General features: G+C 36.0%; 1 protein-coding gene across 2 annotated transcripts in view; it reads right to left on the reverse strand.

Moving 5' to 3' along the window:
* Positions 1-359: 359 nt before the first annotated feature.
* ko (Stork-head domain-containing protein knockout) overlaps positions 360-22,621 on the reverse strand; it is a 540,883-nt gene continuing 518,621 nt past the window's right edge. The window contains exons 7-9 of one of the 2 annotated variants that reach the window (XM_081760381.1): positions 20,854-20,880; positions 11,541-11,728; positions 360-3,572 (exon numbers count right to left, since the gene is read on the reverse strand). In XM_081760381.1, the coding sequence (XP_081616507.1) occupies positions 1,914-3,572; positions 11,541-11,728; positions 20,854-20,880 (1,874 nt within the window). In that variant the 3' untranslated portion in view covers positions 360-1,913. The remainder of the gene's footprint in view (positions 3,573-11,540; positions 11,729-20,853; positions 20,881-22,621) is intronic. The other variant, XM_081760382.1, reaches the window with a different exon arrangement.

Consider the following 22,621-nt stretch of genomic DNA (forward strand, 5'->3'; position numbering starts at 1 on the left):
TGAGTTGATTTTGAGTTTAACGTCCCTTTCAGCAGCGAGGCTGGAGCCTCATCCCTTTAAGACGTGGGCCTACTGATTAACGTGGAATCAGAACATGAGCTCCCAGCGGGAATCTAACCCGGGTCTCCCACGCCAAAGGCGCGTACGCTAACCGCTTAGCCTCGAAGAAACACTAGTGATAAGTTTGTTAGCGTAGCAGAATACTATAATACTACACAATAAAGAAGAGACCAGCAAAGCTTTGAAACCGTTTGTGTTAAAATAAACACAAGGATGTTAAGGTAAGATGTCCGTGTCTTGTGATTATTGAAAGTGGTATATATTATAGCCTGTATCAAAAATTTCTTCAACACACATGATAGTAATATGAAAGTTTTTATTACAAGATACATTATTTTAATACAAAAAAACACTTGTATTTTTTATTAATCAGTGATCGTTCTCCTATAATACATATCGGCACATTTAATTCAAGGTTATTAAGTAATAATTACAGCGTCTTAATGACAGTGTCCCTCAGAATACAATTCATGGAGTTATTACATTTTCTTCTTTTATGTAAAGGCTAAAAAAAAGCATCTATAGAACAGAAGTTAGTTTTCCTTTTCGTTTTTTTAAAAGAAAAAACATAAAATACATTAAAAGTTGCAGAGACAAATAGCTAATATTACTCTAATTTGGCACCTGAGTATGTATGTATATATATATAATTAATGTACTGTACATTCTTTTAAACTAATGATTGTATGCAGTTTTTATACATTATCCTTATTAAATTGTTCGTATATCATTTCTTTTATATGTTACATAAGTTACTAGATACTGAGTCTAGCAGTGGATATTAGAAGTTAACATTATCAAATATTTCTCTATTAATCTAAGGCTTACTTTTAATAAGGCCTAAAATCTTATAGGCACTAAGTATTTACAACGTAACACTTGTTCACAAAAAATAAATGAAGCCAGTGCCGTGCCGTGAAAGATGAGCGCCCGGGGCGAGAGTATACGACGGCGCCCCCGTACACATGAGTGAGGTCAACAGACCTGCCACGAAGTGCCAACATGGTTGGCGCGAAGGATAAGAAAATTTTCAGAAATAAATTTCTTTGATTTTGAACACTTTTTATTATTATTTCCTTCCATTTTATATGTATATCTTTTCCTAGTTCCTCCCGAATTTTGCGTCCAAAGCCTTCGCCCCGCTCGCCACCCCCATGGCACGGCACTGAATGATGCGATCAACTTCTGACCACGATCAGGTCGTTTTAAAAATATCTTCCGAAACAGAAGAAAACATAAGTTCCATACGTCAAACTAACGTTGTTAAGTACAAATAATAACTGTAGACTGTAAATCAAATACAGTTTTTCTTATCTAAAAAAAAAGAACGAAAAATAAGAAATGCATATTGGCAACTTTCCACAAAACTGGCACTTGTTAAAGTAGGATGCTTACACAGTAATAATAATAATAATAATAATAAAATAATTATTAATAATAATGAATGTTCACCGATATTCACAATGTCACTGCACTACGTGAATGAAAAAGTCACTTTATTTTTTACAAAAAAATTAATCACTTTTAATCAAATGTAGTCAGAAAACATGCCCTAAGTTCATTTTTAATATACACTACAACTGCATGAAAAGTTCATCAAAGGCAAAACTCGTGTAAATGTGTCTTCAATTAAAAAAAAAGAAAAAAAAACTTTCTCGAAGACTAGAAGTAGATGCTAAAAGATATTAAACAAAGCCATTGTCAAATTTAGCAATATATTATTTCAATATTGCTTTACTAATAAATATACATATATATATATATATATAGATATAGATATATGTGTAGGTGTGTGTGTGTGAATAAAGAAGAAGGAAAGTGCTGCCCTCTACTCCAGAGAGTAAGTACTATTATTAGACCATACCAAAGTCAGTGTGAATTGTGACGTCACAATTATTTTGCTTTTCAGCTGCCATATTCACCTCCACCAGAGTGTCAATGCTATTAATGCTAACACCCTTCAAAATTTTCTGTGCAGTAATGGATTTGAACTGAACTGTCAGATCGCTAAGGCTAGGGTAATTGCATAACGGATCGCTACTGGTGCTATCTTGCCTTTTAATATCTTTTGATTCCTCTACTTTTTTAATGTCCTCCTCCGCAAGTTTACCAAAATTTTCAATAAACATGTAGCCTTGTTGGGCCTTATCGAAGGATTTAGTAGGACTTTTGTCTTGCAGAGGAGTATTATCTGTGTAAAACACATTTTTAAAACAAAGATTTTCGTTCTTTTTAGTTGCGGGATTGGCAGTAACGTTGCGGCTGTTGTTCATTGGATCAAACGCTACTGTACCAGACGTTGGCTGAATTTGATTGGTTGTTGGAGTAGAGGGCAGATACGAGTTTGGGGAAGTCTCTACAGTGACAGTTGTAGTTTCAGATCTTTTACCAGTATTAGATAATTTACAAGTTAAATAAGGAACCATATTGTTATTGGTCATTTTCTTCATCGGTTCCTCTTGCTTTGAAACAGGTTGAGAAACATTTTCGTTCTTTATTTGAGTCTTTGTATTGTCAGAAGGGTCCTTATGGAGGGTTTCCACGGAAGGAAATCGTTTACCCTCTGCCACAACTACAGTCGTAGTTCGCGTCGTGATATCTGACTTCACTTCTCGAGGACTGTACAAGGACGTAGGTCGCTCGGATCTGGGTCGTCGACTAAGGAACACAGCGTCGCCATTTTGGTGATGACCGTTGACCACAACGTCTGTTTTCTCATGCTTCGTATCACTGGCCTCAGTACGTTGTGTCAATGTTGTTCGTACAGGAGATTGCTGAAGGAAGAATGTGTGCCTGGCTTGTGCATTAGAAGTGGTTCTTGCAGATATAGTTGTAGGTTCACCATTGGTTACAGAGTCCGTAACTATCTTTTTCGGTGAATCTTGTACTGAAACGGACGTCGTACTTCTACTGGAACCCGGACGATTACTGGAATATCCAGAGCTTGGTGAACTTCTACTGGACACTTGTAAAGTAATAACGGAACTTTTGCTGGGTGACTGTGAAGCTGTGGAACACTTGCTCGGAGATTGGTGAATAACAGAACTCTTGCCAGATGAGTTAGAGATAGTTGAAGTTTTGCTAGGAGATTGGTTGGTGATAGATGCTCTGCTGGAAGATTGTGACAGCGTAGAACTCTTGCTAGGCGACTGCTGAACAACAGATGTTCTGCTTGAAGATTGCGACAGGGTAGAACTTTTACTAGGAGACGCATTTAGCACAGAATTCCTGGAAGGTGATTCAGAGAGAGTTGAAGCACTCTTCGCCGACGAGTGTTGTAATGTTGAGGCTCGACTCGGAGAACTGGAAGCTGTTTTGTTGGGAGAGGATTGGGAGGGCACAGAACTTCGACTCGAGGCTCTTGCAGGTGAGCGTCTGGAAGCTCTATCAAGGCGTGGAGTAGTGTCTCCTCCAGATGCATGCCGACGGCGTCTCGGTAGAGTAGAAGAGCGTGAAGGTGACTCCTCTTCCCATGGTATGCTTCCCTGCGAACGTGCCAAGGAGTCTCGGATCTGGAACAAAATAAAACAGCAATCAATATACCAATAATACTAATCTGAGACCTAGCAATTACAGGAAAAGACAATTATAAAGACATTAGTTTTGTAAGCGCAATATTCTTGTTAGTTGTCTTGGTACAGCTATGAGAATACAGTAAAGTACAATATATTTCATTTTTAAATCATGTCAATAAACGACTTTCACAAACTGAATACACAATTAAAACATATTTAAAAAAAAAGGAAGGACAGAATTATAAATGATTTCAAATATGCGCTCCTATTTCCCGAATAACTGTATAAAAAGAAAAAAACGAGTAAAAAAAATTAAGAACTTGTACAATTATAATCCCAATCAAGTTAAAAAGGAATTTTATAATCGCCAAAACTTTGTTTTGTTGAAGTGCAGTAAAATGCTTAGCTTAATGTCCCATGGTTATGCCCTAAAGCCGCGGAAGATGACAAATGCAAGTGAACGATTATAGAAGATTTACTGTAAAGACAGAGGTAGCCAATCATTTCGGGATAGAGAGCTACTTTGTTGTTTCAGAAATCACTGGCGTTCTATCTATCTGTTTTCTAGCCCGCTAGAGGGAATCGTAAAACAATAACAGTGATCGGTACAGAAAGTATGACACAGACCAGCGCGGGCCAGCGACGCAACTAGGCTCGTTGTCGCCCGGGCCAAGAAATCGCCTTAGCGCTACCCCCCCCCCCCTTCCTCCTGACCAAACAAACCAAAACGCTCCCCGACTACATCTGATATTGGCATTACATAGTAATTCTCCCATTCAACTTTTTTCTTCAAGAGGTAAAGCTTGATTTCAAAATTGCAGTTCATAATTTAAATTTTAGCACAAAATAAAATACCAAACAAATTAATATTTGATTGCCAAATAATCTCAGAGTAGCATGCTTGACATATTATTATAGTCTTATCATAATAACTGCAAATCACTATGTTTTTGGAGTTATATCGGGATGTGCATATGAAATATGTGTAAAATGAATCAACAGTCTGAGTCTGTTGCTGCTTTAGAATAGAATATTTAATTATAACAAACAGTCAAACTGTTGTCTCGAGTATTATACTCAGACATTTTGCAAATCTCTTAAATCGATGTAAGTTAAATGAAAACACAAAAAACTGAAACTAAAATTTAACCTTGAAGACTCTTTTGCCTGCAAAGTTTTTTACAATGTCCTCGAAAGACAGCTTTAAAGCTAACTTATGCTCTTTGGATATGATCCTAAGGTTGGTGAGTCGTTGTTGTACTGTAAGTTTCTGAGGTAAATTTTTATGATGTTTAGTTAGCTAAACCTTCTTTCCTTATTTTATAATAAAAATAAATATTTGCCCAGTTTTGCACCCCTCCAATCAGGCGCCCGGGGCGCCAACTTCGTATGCCCTCCCTTAGTTACGTCACTGGCGAGGGCTACGTTTCAAAACGTACACCGCGGTTGAAGCTTTGGTAAACCCAAATGTAGGATATAAGGGTGTGGGAGGAAACAGAAGTACTCTGAAAAACCATATAAGTATCATGTCGTCCAGCACAAACTCCCATGGCCTAGGATAGAATCATGAACCGTTTGCACCAGCCATGAACATCCTACCACTGACCCATCACTAATTCTATTGTTGTTAGTACCATTAGAATATAAGACAGAGTTCTGATTTATTTTATTATTTGTATTTAATAACTAGTCAATTATCTGCTTCACTAGGTTAAAATAAGAAAATTTAGTAATATGGTCCGTTAGTCAGTCACTGAAGCGCTCTCTGATAGACGATGTTTTAGTCTTAAAAATTAAATATTACTGTTGTGTGTTGAATTTGGATTTAAACGGCATCGGAAATGTTACTCTTCACCTCAGCGACCCCGAAAACTATGGATTTAACATTAATATCAATCATTTTCTATTATTTTTATATATCTCCCCTCTCCCCGAAACTGTGGGGCTGAATTTGCATTTAAACAGCATCGGAAGTGTCATTGTTCATCTCAGCGACCCCGAAAACTATGGATGCAACACTATCAGTCATTTTCTATCATTTTTGTACATATCTCCTCCTCCCCCTCCCCTAAGCTCCACCGTCAAAGTGAAATGATAAAAACCATCCCAGGCTGGAACCTCATCTATGTTGAAAATTTGATCGAGTTTTGATTTAAAAGTTAATAATAATAATAATAATAATAATAATAATAATAATAATAATAATAATAATAATAATAATAATAATAATAATAATAATATAAACTAGATGAAGGTGTATCGCACACAACACAAACAACATCACTGCTTACATATGTAATTCAACACATTTACATTTCCTTGTGTTTAAATAATAATAATAATAAAAAAAACATGTGTCAATAAGCTAATTAGTACACTTAATCCTGTTAATCCTCTCTTTTTAGTGGCGGCTCTTGACGGAAGACAGAGTGATTTAAAAAATTACAATTTTATTGATACAAATACGAGAAGAAAACTTAAATATTTATTAATTCTTGAACATGCACAATTCTTAAATATGCATCTAAGAATTAGTATACACTTAATTTTTCTTTCCTTAACTTCATAAGATTGTAATTTTTATCACAATGTAACTTCCCTCAAGAGTTGCAACTGTCTCTCTTTTTTTTTTTCTTTTAAAGAAAAAATAATGTCTTAAAAAATTATCATAGTCTACAGTTTCCAGATACAATCTACTTACAAAGAAACACCAAGTATAAAAACACTTATTTAAAAAAAAATGCCTGAACAAAAGTAACATTGTTTTCAAATAAAAATACTCAACGTTGAAGGGCTAAGGTTATAAATACCTGAAACTTGGTAACCACAAGAAAAATTACTGAAGATTATTATACGCACTGTTGAAATACACAAAAAGAAGAAGAAGAGAAACCATGTAAAGATCGTGTTATAAAAGGATTTATAACGAGAATATATTATTATTATTATTAAATAATTATTAGCAAGCAAGACTCTTTTATATGGCTATTAACAGCTTACACTTCCTTTTATTCTAAAAGATGACTACACATCACAAAATATTTGTCGAACAAATATCTTCATAACAACCATTTTTGTTATATCGTTGCTTTCGTTACACCATCAACGTTCTATGATACCAAAACATTTATATAATTATAACTTCTTAAAATATATATAACTTCTTCTTCTAACCTATATAAAATAATTAAATAGTTGGCTAGTTTATAACACCTTTGATTAAAATATCTAAATGGTGCAGGTAAAGAATAATACATGCATGCCGAATAATACATGCTGTCGTTCTATCTTTATCCCTGACGATGTGTGTTCGAGTTTCATACTCGAAATATTGGAAGATACTTGACTGAGGAACATTACTAAGAGAATAGTGAAGATCGTGTTGTGTAAAAGGATTTAAATCATTGTGTAACCCTGATGATGAGCGTTCGAGTGTCACACCCGAAATATTGGAAGTAAAGTTGACTGAGGAACATTACTTGGAGAATAGTGAAGATCGTATTGTGTAAAAGGATTTAAATCATTGTGTACCCCTGATGATGAGCGTTCGAGTGTCACACCCGAAATATTGGAAGAAAAGTTGACTGAGGAACATTACTAGGAGAATAGTGAAGATCGTGTTGTGTAAAAGATTTAAATCATTGTGTACACCTGATGATGAGCGTTCGAGTGTCACACCCGAAATATTGGAAGAAAACTTGACCGAGGGACATAACTAGGTGAATAATTTGAGATAATTTTCATTTTAGTTTTATTTCTCTTCCTGTTTCCATTCTTAATATTACCTGTGGACAGGTTATGCGATTGATTTGAAACGTTACTCAATTTTCACCGAAACTGATAGTGGTAAATAGATTTTCTTTTTGATTGATTATGAATAGTATATTCGTATGATATTAAAAGATGTGCAGTCAGTCATATGAGATGGGCCTCAACGAGTACAGAACGAACTTTAAAATGAAATGAAATATAATTAAATCCTTCAGTTTAACGTCCCACGGTTATGTCCTTCAGGTTAAGGGAGACGATAATTAAGGCAAGTGAATAATGATGGAAGAATTGGTGGAATGAGAATGTGGAACGAAAAGGAATACCAGAGAAAATCCACAAACACGATGTTGTGCACCACAAAATTATCTGGCAGGGTATCGAACCAGAAGCCCCACGCATCAGAGGTTAAGTGCTCTGCCACTGAGCCACCGAGCCCCCAGGAAGAACTTCACCAAGTGATCTTTCTCACGCCCTAGAAGATGACGTCAACATTTCTATAACGATTTGTTTTAGTCTAGAATATGAATTCTTTGCATTGTTTTTCAGTTTCTGAAATACAGTCATTCCTCACATATTTCTTTTAAGGGATTATAAAGACTCGACTATGGCCGACAAATGGCAGCACGTTTCTCCATATCTTTCCAATGTATTTTATAAGGAATGAAAATATTCAAAATAATTCAATCATATTCAAACTTTGTCCACATGTAAGTTGATCAATAATTAGAGAGCAATTCGTGAAATTTCTAATTCTGTTTTATTCATTGCTGAGAGCGCATTGTTAGATTTTATTCTCTAGAGGCACAGTTCTCAGTAATGACACTCTCCGAAAGAAACAAGATATCAACAACCTGCATCATTCTCTGATTACTGACTGAATTTGGTAGGACAAACTTCCAACATCCATCTTTCAAATTTGATTTAATTTTGAAAATCCCCCCCCCCCTTACAAAATGCATGCTTTCTAAAAGTACTGGAGAGGTTTGAGAAAAGCCTTCGGGTCTCATCCTAAACGAAGGGAAAATCCCAACCTACACCTCCTCGCGGGAGAAAGCGGGCAAGTCTTTGGCGGCTACCGTAGGTGGGGACCGACCGACTCCCGGGATAAGGAATCAGTTTTTACCAAGTGCCAACGGCCTTTTCGGAGGGCGGATGAGCGGGCGGAAGTCAGGGCACCTTCTTGTCCTTAGGAGGAGAAACTGTCCTAAAAGGCGGATGAACCACTAGATAGTCAACGGCATGGAGATGTGGAAAGGAAATGGGGATACTACCACATTATCTTTTTCCCAGAAAGGACGATGGAGGAGAATAAATAAATATGATGGTTCTTCCTGAGGTAAAAAATTCCGGAGGTAAAATAGTCCCCCGTTCGGATCTCCGGGTGGGGACTACTCCGGGAAGAATCATCAGAGGAGAAAATAATAACTTTCATTTCAGCATGGGAACCTGGAACGTACGAACTCTACGACGTTAGGGAAAACTTGAAAATTTAAAAGTGGAAATGGACAAATGTACACCTAAAGTGGACATAGTGGGCTTGAGTGAAATAAGATGGCCAGGGAAAGATGACATAGTATCGGGAAATTACAGAATATACTATTCGGGTGGCGATAAGGCCGAGAATGATTTCGCGATAGCAATAAAGAACGAAGTAGCAAGCAAAAGAAAAATGAAACATTTTCTATTAGTTTTAGTATGCCACAGGGGCATCATTTGAGACTTTGCTTGAGGGGGACAAGAGCACCACCGACACAAGACTTTCACATTTTGTACTAATATATTAGTAGACAATCGATTAAGTTATATGTATTCCTCAAACTATTGGGGGGTGGTAATTGTCCCCTCCTGCCCCCCGTAAATAACGCCCCTGGTATTGCCAGACTCTTAAGAACATACTGCATAAGTAAAATTTTTAGTTTATAATTGTGAAAATATCGGACATGTTGCTAGAATTTAGGATAATAGTATGTTGCTGATTTTGTAGCTGGACTTGATAATGACAGAGATATATGTTTCACGTTAATTTACAATAATTTGATTATAGGCTTCTTGCTCGAGGAATCATTAAATAAAAGTTTATGAGAACAAAGCATATATTATGATAGCACGGAATACTGTTGAAATATAAATCAGGAGATGCAAATTTGAGTTTAAATTGCAATTTGTGTTCGTTCCATTAGGAGTTTTAATGTGGTGTTTGCTTCAATTATTCACTGTAAGTTGTGGCCTGATTACTAACTACTCTTGGGTAATATTATTGCAAAAGATTACAACTGCATAAGTTGAGTTTGAACACACCAGTTATTGCAAACAATCTAGCAAGTGAAATTTTATTGCCGTAACAATAATGTACAGCTCACAGATGACGAGAAGAACCCTAGCAGAAGTAGTGTGACGTAGGTATGGGTTCGTCCACTTTTCGCACGGGGGTTTCAAATGACATCACGGAATAGCACACAGATAACTACCCGGAGTAGCAGACGACTTCTAAGTATAGACCACACCTCAAAAACCGAAAATGGACTTGACCGTGTCGTTGACCTTTCCCACTACCCCTGTTTTAGGGTTCTTCTCGTCATCTGAAAGCTGTACAGTCTTGTTTTAATAATTTGCCTAGTTTTACGTCTCACGTTTATGTTCTGTACGCTGAAGGAAACAAATGATTAATGGAAAAAATTGTGGAATGAGAATGTGGGAAGAAATGAGAAAACCCCGAGCAAACCACGAGCACTTGTCCATCGCAAACTCACCTGACCTCAGGGACGTACGCAGGGGGTGGGTCCTGGGGGTCCGGACCCCCCAAATCCGGACTTTTTTTTGTAAATTTAGTCTAATTTTAGGGGCAATTTTACAATTTTTAATATAATTTAGCCTGAAATTGTGTTTGGATCCCCCCGGAAAAGCTTTGGACCCCTCCCGAAATAAATTCCTGCGTACGTCCCTGCCTGACCTAGAATCGAATCAGGGACCCCACACAGCAGAGGTGAGCGCTCTACCACTGAACCAAATCTGGCTACTTGTTTATCTTGAAAAGTACTGTATTACCATTCCCTCCATAGCCAACATTGTTCTTATGATGTGTTTAATCATCCCATCCCTTACTCTCGAAATTGTCTTTAGTTTTCAGTATTCATTTTCACCCATATCAAAGATAAATTAAACAAACACATCTTCTTTTATTGATTGATATTTTTCGGCTCCAATTTTATACTACGAGGGCTGTCCAGAAAGTAGCAGACGTTTTGGCCTATCGCAGCAGTGGGTGGGACTAGAGTCGCCATCTTGGTGTCAGAACATTGGCACACTCAGTACGCATTCAGCTGTGGTAGCGTAATGACTGTGACGCACTTACTGTGCTTTCTGTGACGTGTTACAATGTGCACTACGATAGAAAACCCAGCCTGTTGTGAGGTGCGTTCTGTGATTAGATTTTGGTTGGCAAGCCACAAGCCAATTGAAATCTATCGCCAACTGTGTGAAGTGTACGGACATGGAATAATTACATTTTTTTTTACGACAACGCACGTCCACACACGCCCAAGCATACCCGAGAGCTCTTGGATGGTTTTGGATACGAGGTGTTCGATTATCCACCATACAGCCCGGATTTAGAGCCAAGCGATCACTATCTCTTCCCAGTGATGAAGGCATGGCTTGCTTTGATATTGACGCTGAAATGCATGCCGGTGTAAGCCATTGGTTGAATCGCAGGTGGCAGATTTCTACCGCGACGGTATTGAAAAATTTGTGCCACCAGTGGCGGATCCAGGGAGGGGCGGTAGGGGCGATGCCCCCCCCCCCAGAAGAGGAAAGTTTCTGATTTTATACCTATGAATAAAACCCATCCCAGAGTTTGAAGCTGTTAAAAATATCTCTAAGTAGCAGTATGACAACCCCCCCCCCCAGATGGTCCTGAATCCGCCCTTGTGTGCCATGGCATGATAAATGCCTTAATTTCCATAGGATTATGTTGAAAACTAGCTTAAGAGTGTACCTTTTAAATGTATATAATACAAATTGGTTTGTACATTCTGTTACTCTTTTTTATTTCAAAACTTTTTTTTCTTTCTGGACAGCCATTGTATCTTAAGCACGATAGCAAGAATATGACGTTTAAAGAACTGAATGACCACAATTTTTATTGGAGGAAATCTGTAGATAATACAAATTTCTTTTTAACATAAAACTGTTTACCTTGGGTGATACCCCTGGACTGGGATGCCTGTTTCTGGAGCCTCTAGTCTGTGTGCTGACAGAATTCAAATGCACTACTCGAGGGTTAAACCACTCAGTCGGTGGGAACTGTGCTGAGAACGTAGCTAATGGTGCTCGCTTTCTGCTGCCTCCTCTGCGGAATAGACGTGCCAGCAACGACGTTTTCTCTGTAAATAACAAGTAGAAATATTAAAACAACCGATAAAAGAGCATTTACGTATAATGCAAAATATGCCACTGCTGGCTTAGTTTCATTGTTAACATTATTTATGTTCGTTGTACTGTGCACTTTAAACAATTTAACTCAGTTTTACTTTGTTCACCTCACGGTGAACAAATTATCCTGTTGCACACTATTATTACCTTCAAATGCATCTACCACTGAAGATAAATGTCAAATTATAGATAGAAAAGTTTTAAATACAGGGTGTATCAAAAAAGACTTTACAACTTCGAAAACATATTGTTTTATTCATTTACCTTACAGACATGCTTTTGGTGTCATTTTGTAACAAAATAACATCAAGTGTTTGACTCACGTAGTACACTAGTTCAGAAACAAGCGCTAGCGGCAGTTGCAGCAAAGATGGCTACCTTTATTGGTCCCGAGCGTGTTACCTGTGTGTTTTGGTTTGAGGAAACCAAGTCTGCGGCAACTGTGCAACGTAATTTTCGTACAAAGCATAGTAAAGATCCTCCCATTAGGCCTACTATTTATCAGTGGCACAAGTGTTTTATTGAAACTGGATGTTCGGTAACACATAACAAATCTTCAGGGCGTTCGTGTACGTCTAAAGACGTTGTAGACCAAGTGAGACTTCAGATGAAATTACCAATGGAAGCCACATTCAACTTCTTTAGGTATAGGTAAAAAATTTCATGTATTTTGCTACAAAATTAGACCAAAACTATCTCTGTAAGCTAAATACATAAATCAATGTGAGTTTTCGAAGTTGTAAAGTTCTTTTTGATACATCCTGTAGTTATTGTGAAAATATCTTTGCATGAAAATGCATAATCTCTTGATTATTTTATTCTTATCTCTTCAATGTTGCAAAACACTGCTCCTTCTTGTATTTTTGGAACAAAATTCACTTCTTTATTTAGGTATTTTTTCCAACCTCTTACACAATGCGCCAAACACATAGTACTCTACAAGTAGTATAAAACGTGTCGCGTGGTGAAGAATACATTAATAATTTTATTATACATAGGTAAGAAAGTAAGAATTATATCTATAACTTTAGATCTAACATAAAAATGAAGAAAATAAACGTATCTGATCAATACCATAAATTATAAGTTTGTTTCTATATACAGCTATATAATCAGCTTGGGTTCTAGCAGATATATTTATAATCAGGGGTAAAAGTGGATCTGAAAAGGTAGGGGAACGGTACAGCATGATGTCACTCCGTTCCCCTACCTATCTTTGCTTATTCTAACTTTTTAGGAACTGGGAGGACGCCGTACATATTTTTAGAGGTAAGAGGACGACGTCTCCCCGCATTCGCCCTCACTTTTACCCTCTGTTTATAATATAAAATAAAGTTTAGAGCTTTCCATTCGTGATGTGATTTATTTTATTCCTCACGTTTCAAAAGGAACTGATTTCCTTTGTTCTCGAACGTTTACTTATTAAAACTCAAATAAAATGTTAGTTTTAAGAACTTAACGTTGTCTTCATCAAACACTCAATCTGACGCAGCTCCAAGCTCTGGTTGCTATCTTCAACTTTCCTTATAGCATATTCCACAACAAAATTGAATAATAATGACGACAATGTATCTCTTTGTACTATACGTACTTACAAACGCACAGGAATTATATTTGCATTTTTTAATGTCTTAAAAATTAAGTTTTAATTTCCTTATTAAAAAATTAATAAATAAAATCTTTTAGTATATGTATTCTACTTAGAATAAGGAGTATTAATGTTTTGAATTTTCGATAAATTAAGGATGTTCCTTTTTCATGTACGAATGAACATTAAAATATAAAATATTTTTGATTGCATTAATGACTAAGTTCTGGAGAAAGAAGAATTCAGAGAAAAAAACATGATAATATCTAGAAAAAAGGTTATAACAAAAAGTTCCTTTCTAATTAATCGATATGAAGCTAAAAAGCCCTCGAAACACAAGAAAGGGACACAAAACCTTGAACGAAGTTAGTGATGTGTGTAGAGATCAACAATAAAGGCTTCTCGGTCTGTAGGCCAAAAGCACTGAATGAAAAGAGGAACAAAGATAAAAAAGAAAAGAGGAAAACAAAAAACAAAAAGGAAATCAAAAAGGCGTTAGATAAGTCACACTCCATTGGAGATGCGAGACGAGCAAAAACAAGTGAAAATCTGCTAACTCAAGCTTCTCTTTTCTCTCTCTCTCTCTTTCTTTTAAGCCTTGCAAATGTCTTACTGACTTTGATTGGAAATTTGTTGTCGAATTTCTTGCGACTAACTGTAGTCCTCTCTTTTCTTATTTATGCAGTCTTTTTCTTAATGTTACTCCCTTTTAAATTTCGTAATAATCTGTCATAATCTTCAAGAAGGTGTGGCTTTTGATTTATTTACCATGCGTTCTGCTTCATTACATATTTCGCTTGTTTATTGCCACATAAGTGAAAGCCACATCGACAATATATATATATATATATAGTGTAATAAAATAACTAAATAAATACTAACGTTGATAAGAAAAAGTAGATACGCTATAGCATTAGGGCCGGATTAAGGGGGCTTCTTAGGAGGGCTTATAGCCCCGTGCTTCCAGGTGAAGAAGGGCTTCCACTTTGATCAAAATCTCAACTGGCTATCTAAGAAAAAGTCATGAAGATACAATCATCATCACAAAATAAAATATGACCCAAAATATGAAACATATTCCTTTAATTATTCTTTCTGTACTTTCACAGAATTGTATTAGGTGAAGTCAGCAGTGGCCACATATTTTTTTCTAGTTCCAGGCCTCCAGATGGGTTAATCCAGTCCTGTACAGTATCACCAAGCCTAAAAGAGCCTAAACCTCCACAAACACAACTAGAAATTTTCCTCAGCAACAGTAAGATGATAGTTATTATTAGAGACCGGATGCTAGCCAAAATGCCGATTTCTTAATTAGAGATATAATATGAATGAAGTGCTGAAGTTCATTGGGAATTTATTGTGCCGATTTCATTGTGCATTCCCTACAATATACCCAAGTGCCTAATACTTCCTTTTCTTATATATTAAAAATAAGTCTTGAAAATCAGTATTTCATTGGTATAGCTACATAGATCTCTTCTTTTGACAGAAGTTGGGCAGTTCCAAGAAATTTTAAAATAGCAGAAAGTAATTATGTCCAGCCAAGGTCCAACTCTATTCAGATAGTGGGGCCTCGGTGGCTCAGTGGTAGAGCGTTCACCTCTGGTGCTTGGGGTCCCGGGTTCAAATCCTGCTCCCGCCAAGTGAACTTTGTGGTGGACAAACACCGTGTGTGGGGGGGTTTTCTCGGGGCTCTCCCGTTTCCTCCCACTTTCTTCATTCCACAATTTCATTCCTCTCTCATCATCACCGTCTCCTTTAGCCTAACCGGCATAACGTGGGACGTAAAACTCAAACATTTCATTTTCTATTCAGATAGTGGTAACAATGTTACCCCGAGAAATGTGAGCAAGTTGCAAATGAAAATGAACTGAAATATTTTAGTTTAACGTCCCACTATTATGCCCTTCACGCTAAGGGAGACGATGATTAAGGCAAGTGAATGATGATGGAATAATTGGTGGAATGAGAAAGTGGGAGGAAATGGAAGTAGCCGAGAAAATCCACGGACACGATGTTGTCTACCACAAACTTACTAGCCGGGGATCGAATGAGGGACCCAACACACCAGAGGTAAGCGCTCTACCACTGCGCCATCGTGTCGGCTAACAACACCAAACTAAAGACAAACTTAGCTACTCAAAAGTAAAAAAAAATGTACCAATTGAATTTGATCTGGAATATTTTTTCTTGATTTAACCCTTTATTTGGCACTGTTGCTTACACGCAACATCGCATTGTATTGCGTTATCCGCACGAATTATAACTTCAGTGATCATTTAATTGGCATTATTGCTTTCATACAATATTCATGTACATGCGGGTCGCTTGTTTAGATATTTCTGATCTTCGTCATCAGGGGACAGTCAAATTTAGTATTGTAGACGCTTTATCTCTTACGTTCCACGGAAGTTCTTTTATTTTATTTTATTTTTTTATTTGTGGTTTCTTGCTCTGTAGGAAGATATTTCAACGAAACTGATGCTAATTACTGAAAATATTCTTACGATATTTGAACATAATAGGACAATGCTGCTCAGTAACAACACATAAGACCTATTTTATGGCAATACTAGCAGCGTTCACCCCGCTTCGCTGCGGTCACCCCGGAACGCAATAAACTTTGTTACTTAGATAATTTTTACTTTTTCGCTTTCAAATTGCAGTAGATGTTAACATTATAGCGCCTGTCATTTATGTTAACCCGCCGAGTGACACGGTCATGCGGGTTGCATATAAATACGTTTATTTTTACCTATGATGAACTAATAACAAAGGATTTGTACGTATGGACACTTGAATGGTCAATTATCTCAAGACACTGGTAATTAAAAATTAAAGTGATATGATAAAAACCATCTAGGGTCCAAATCCTAATAACCCCCCAAAAATGAAAGAAATTGGTTCAGCCGTATTAGCGTGATGAGCGGACAAAGGATTTTGTACGTTCTCTTTTATATATATAGATTGTTTTGAAATAAACATCCTGTATTTTGTAACCAAAGTACAAAAATACTTTAAAACTTACGAAATTATGATCAAGAAGACATAGTTCAACCATAAAAACGAACTAAATATTTAATGGTAATGCTATTAAAGCTTGCCAATTAAAGGGTTAAATATGCCTCGATTAACCCCTGGTAATAGGATTGTTCCTTAATAAAAATAAATAAATAAATAAACGACAAAATTTAGAAACACAATTGACAACTTAGAATAAAATCTTATTATGTGGAATCGCAGTTAATAGTTCCTTATGACAGACTGTCTAAATAAATCAAATTAAAATTAGTGCCGTACGCAAGGAAGGGTATTTCGGGGTTTAAACTCCCCCTTGACCAAGGTATTATGTAAATATTAGCATTTACCATGTTAAGATATGATACAAACACCTGAATTGCATAAGATCCCAAGTCCACTCTTTTTCTTCGTATTTTGCGTTTTTTTTTTATGTTAGCATCTATGTTTTAAGGGCTATTCACTTGCGTAATAGGTAAATCAAAATCAAAACTTAAAATTAAAAAAAAAAAAAATAAATAATAATTTCAGCTAAACAGAATAGCATGCCAAATATAATCTTCCTGTCTTTCTTTTAAAATCACAAAAGTACTCCGGTGAACTTGGGATGTTCTGCAATTCAGGTCTTCAATTGTATGAAGTTGGAAGCTCGAACATCCAGTCTTTAGTTATTATATTCAATATATTATTACTATTAATGTGTTCCTACATGTACCAGTACAAAGCAAGTATATGCTCTAATCTTAACGTGTACTGAAGTCAATTGTTAAAACTTTTTTTGATTTTTTCTTTCATAATTGTATAACTGTGTAATATGAATATTGCATGTTGTATTTGAACACATTAAAACATGTTTTGTATTCAGAATCAACATTAACTAATGTGAGAGGTGGATTTATCACACTTTCATTTGGATAAACGGGAGTCTTTTTTTTAAAATTGTATAAATAATAATAATAAATCGAATAATTAATGAGGTTATACAAAAATGACCCTTATCTAGCCTAGACACATGTCATGAAATTTATACTATAACTTTCATTTTGTTTCTAGACTTTTCACGTCTCATTTATGGTGTGAATAATTCTCTCCTTCAAATGTTTGCGTAGGGTTGCCAGACGTTCCGGTTTTAAGGGACAGTCCCAGTGAATTAACTGCCCCGAAAAAGACTTTCAGGACGCCTGTTTGTCCCGGTTTTCGCTCTTCAGATTGAAAAAAAAAAAAAAATCAGCCCGCAAGAACCAGTATGTCTCACCTAGAAGCGGAAGGTAGTATTTCTGACTCAAACGATGAGGCAACAAAGAAAAAAGTATCTCTTTAATCATAAATGGAAAAGTGTGTCGTAATTGGCGCAATATTTAGGACCTGTTAAACACAAAAAATCGAAATTCGGAATAAGGGACACCAGGCAGCTCTCCTTATGTTACCTATTCACATTCTTTATACATCCTTTGTGGAGCTTCATTTGTGTTAACTGTATATATAGAATGAACTAAGAAATTGTGAATACTAATCTGGAAAAGACAGGTAGTGAATTGATTCTGACTAAATGAGTAGAAACCGTAATCTTATATATAAAACCTGAAATTGGTGTCCCGGTTTTTCGTTTACAAAATCTGGCAAATCTATGTTCACGGAACATTTTTTTTTTTTTTTTTTTTTTAATCGTTAGACTTTAAGAGTTCCAACATACTTTAGGCAAAAACACAAAATCGAAGAAAACAATGGCGCTAGCAACATCTTCTGAACCATTCATTTGTATTCAAACACTAACATTCAAAGAAATGGTTTGAGACAGAAAAACGAACATATTATTGAAGATAAATTATCAAAAATAGCGAGTACTTCCTTGATAGTGTTCTTGAGAGAGCACCATCCTTGAATACATAACTTTTCGGGATAAGAATCATTCAAGTCTATAAAAATAAAAGTCAACTTGAAGGCATTTTAGAGAACTTTCTTTGATATAATAAAAACATTACCATTCAAGTCTAAAATTAGCGTAAATATGAAGGTATTTTAGAGAATTTCCTTTGCTGTAATAATTGTGCTACTTAAAACCTTTCTGTTATTAAAATCCTCAAAAGCTATGATTGGCTAGACGGCTTCTAGTTGAGTGATGTGTGGTTAGCACATAAATTCCTTCGTCGATATTTCTGACTTCAGAAGTTCATTGTCTTTTATTCAAGTAGTTATTCAGTTGCCTCAAGATGCTGGGTTAACAGCAACATTCTGTCTCTTCACGAGAACCATGAACAACACAAGCGATTGGGCGCTAACCATTAAAATTTAAAATAAATAAACAAAAAAAGAAAAGAAAAGAAAAGAAAGAAAGCAAAAGAAGAAAGTAAATTGAAAAGGCAATTTTCCGATTTTCTGTGTGGGACGTGGTTCAATCTTACTGTGAATATGTGTTAAGAAATTATGTATAGGCTTACATACCAAACTTGTTTATGCATAGTGAGCCACCTTTTCAAATACTCTGTAGCTCAGAATATTACATATATTATTTATATAATACCACAAAGTTTCGGCAGAGATAACCAGTTGAGAATGCTCCAAGAGCATTGCCAGAACGAACTTAAAAACAATGGAGATATGGAGCGGGAAGGATAACTATCATTGTTCCTAGATGTAAATCTTTTTATCCCCACCTTCTCTTTCTCGCAAAAATTAGCAAACTATCATCTCTCTATGACTACAGTTCTCGAGATACGGCTGCTTAAATATCTAGAAACTCGAACTTTTTTGGCCAGTATCTGGGGAACGTGGTCAGTTGGCCAGTAGACAATTAATCAGTGGCCACCGGTTACTGTTTGGTATCAAAATGTTCACCATCTTCTTATTAGGTATTGATCAACACTAATATCATCTCTGTACAACTTATGGTTCCCGAGCTATGGCTCGTTAAAAATCTAGAAATTGGCCATTTTTGGGCCAATATCACGGGAACGGTAAGCCATAGAGAGGTTATATTGGTGTTAATCAATACCTAAGAGTATGGAAAACATATTGGTACCAATATTAATTGGTGGCCACTGGTCAATTGGCCATTAACCAAACCAGTGGCCAGTTGGACAGTGGCCACCGGTTACTAGTTGGTATCAAAATACTTACCATCCTTTTAGATATTGATCAACTCATATATGATCTCTCTATGACTTACGGTTCCCGAGATATGGCTCCTTAAATCTCTGGAAGTCGGCCATTTTTGGGCCAATATTTCGGGAACGGTAAAAGGACGCGAAAATTTAATCACTTTCTCTGATAGTTTTTGATGCCTTATCGAATGCAGGGTTCAAAATTGAAAAACTCGCAAATAACAGACAGACGGACATACACACAGACATAGAGAATTCAGTAACGAACTTCGTTGATAATGATGGAGTTGTTTTTGATTTTCTGCACGGCGGTTTAGTTTTTGATACTAACATATCGGAAGCTCTAATTACTTCCATTTCTAAAACGGATGACAACGTTTCCGAGGTTCTAATAACGGCTTCGATTGCTAAAGCTGATGCTAACATTTCCGAAGCTCTAACTGCTTCCTCTCTCAAAGCTGATGAAAATGTGTCTGAACCTCTCACTGCTTCTTATTTTGAAACTTGATTCCAATGTTTCCGAAGCTCTCACTGCTTGAACTTCCAAAGCTAATGCTATCGATTTCGAAACTCTAACTATTTCCATTTTCAAATTTGGTGCTAACGTTTCAATGTTGTAACTGCTTCCACTTTCAAAGCTGATGCTAATGTTTTCGAAGCTCTTGCTGCTTCCATTTTCAAAGCTGATGCCAACATTTCCGAAGCTCTATCTATTGTACTTAACAATGGAAGAAGATAGAGAAAGTTTTGATGAAAATAAAAATGTTCTAGCTTTTCCACGTCTTCTGATGCTAACGTTTCCGAAGCTCTAAATGTCTCCACTTCCAAAAATATTTAAATGTTTCCGAAGCTCCAACTGTTGTTAATTGATAATGGACGACGTTAGAGATTGTGAAACGTTAGTATTAAAAACCAAAATAAGAGACGAAAATCAAGACCATATTGAAAAGACACTGTCTGGCATATTCAATGTGAGTGTCGTAAAGTACATAGCTAACTATGTGCATGTTTATTTGAGTAATACTACACTTTAAAGAAAAATAAATAAATAAAAACTTCATTCAATATACTACATCAGAATTTAGCTATCAGTGGGAATATCTATAGAAACACATTTAGTGTGATAACAATTCCGATATTAACATGCAAAACTAAATTAAAATATACATGTGAGCTGGTCTTGTAAGCTTTTGTGCATATCTCTCAAAAACAGTAAAAAGTGGAATATATATGTATATATATATATATAAATGGAAAAGAATATGTAAACAAGAGTAGTGCAAGAAAAATTCGTGCTAAGAAATAAATTTATAAGAAATTTATATTAAAAAACCAACTGAATGCGAAGAAAATGTACCGCACCACTTACCACTTTGAACGGACAATAGTTCCCATACTATTTTGTTGGTGCAGTAAGAAAAAGAATGAAAATTTTACCGTGAAGACCCATCGTTTATATACAATTAATTACATATTCATTATGGAAAAAGTAAAACACACTGATATGCTAAGTTCTACACAAAACACAGAAATTAGAGTCAAAACGAAATATACTTCATTCTATAATTGATTCTTATTTCTTCACGCAAAGAAGAACATGGATTGTTAAAGGAATTAAATATTAAAATGAGATAATATGCAGTAGCATGAAAGTTTAAATGATGGGGATGAAAAACTGAAATGAAATCTGTAAGTTTTACGTCCCACGATTATGCTGGCTAGGCTAAAGGAGACAGTGATGATGAGAAATGAATGAAATGGTGGAATGAAGAAAGTGGGAGAAAACGTGATAACCCCGAGAAAACGGTACCGCCACGGTGATTGTCCACCATAAAGCTCACTTAGCGCGAGTTGGGATCAAACCACCATGCACCCCATGCACCAGAGGTAAACACTCTACCTCTGAGCGAGCGCGACCCCGTTGGGATTGAAAGTTTAATTGGGCTACAAAACTTTTAGTCCTGAATTTCATGTATTACAAGCTTGTTAGTCCAGCGCTTTCTGGCATCATATTTCGTCATGGAAAATTTAGGGGGGGGGGGGTCTGTTAAGAAGTGAAACACCAATTGATTTATACACAATCAGAACAAAATTTCTTGACTCTTCCTTGAATTTCAGACATTGAGAAATAATTCGTTAATTAATGAAGAAGGTCCAATTTAACGTAATTACTAACATGTTTGGAAAAGAAGTCTTACTTTAATACGTTTTGTATTCGCTTGATGATTCCAATTACAACAAATGCATAAGTAAGGCTGTAACTATCGATATGCTTGGAGTTTGTACTTTGAATCGGAGCCGAGGCGTTTTTATTTATTTTTTTTTCTCTTTCTTTTCACTTTCATTGGAATGAACAGAATAATATTTCTTAATTGTTTTTCAATTTTCCTCCTCGTGACACCAGTCCTCATATGATTAAGATAAATAGAGATAATTAAATCTATAGCAGTTTCACTCATAACTATTGCTTTTCTACCGCTATCAAGAACAAAGCTGACAATTACCAGTGCTAATACGCTCATCAGAACGTGAAGAACCACGGAAGTATTCATGAACTTAAAACATTTATAAACTATAAATATAACGCATGCATTCACTGTCTCAGACAACGATAAAAAAACACATTCTATACTAATCCATGAAGAAATTATCACCAGACACTACTCGAAACTAGAAAAATTTGTCAATCGAGGATAAGCTAGGTAGGATGAAGGTTTCCTGAGTGGTTCCAACAGATTTCGTGACTATTTTGCTCATTGACTAAAGCTGACAATACAAATAATAATCCGTAGATTATCTAGAATGCATATTTAAATATAGAAAAGAACTTACCTTACATCTGATGCTACTGTATTCCCTATTAATATTGAATATTTCCGCCCGTGGTGAAAATTGCTGAGATGTGTCACTTTGCGGTAGAAGTGTTGGCGTCCATGGTCAAAGTGCGGATAAAAATATTAAATATTGGGGAGTTTTAATAGAAATACTGTAGCACCAGATGCAAAGTGAGTTCTCTTCTATGTTGACAACAGAAAACTTAATGGTAGGAAGAAGCAAGGGTCAGAAAGCGCTAAAAATAGTATGTCAAATGAATCGAAGTTGTTAGCTGAGATCCACCGTTGTTTTCGCAATTTCCC

The sequence above is a fragment of the Thermobia domestica genome, chromosome 5 (genome assembly GCF_964235325.1).
Source record: "Thermobia domestica chromosome 5, izTheDome1.hap1.1, whole genome shotgun sequence".
In the NCBI taxonomy this organism is placed as follows: domain Eukaryota; kingdom Metazoa; phylum Arthropoda; class Insecta; order Zygentoma; family Lepismatidae; genus Thermobia; species Thermobia domestica.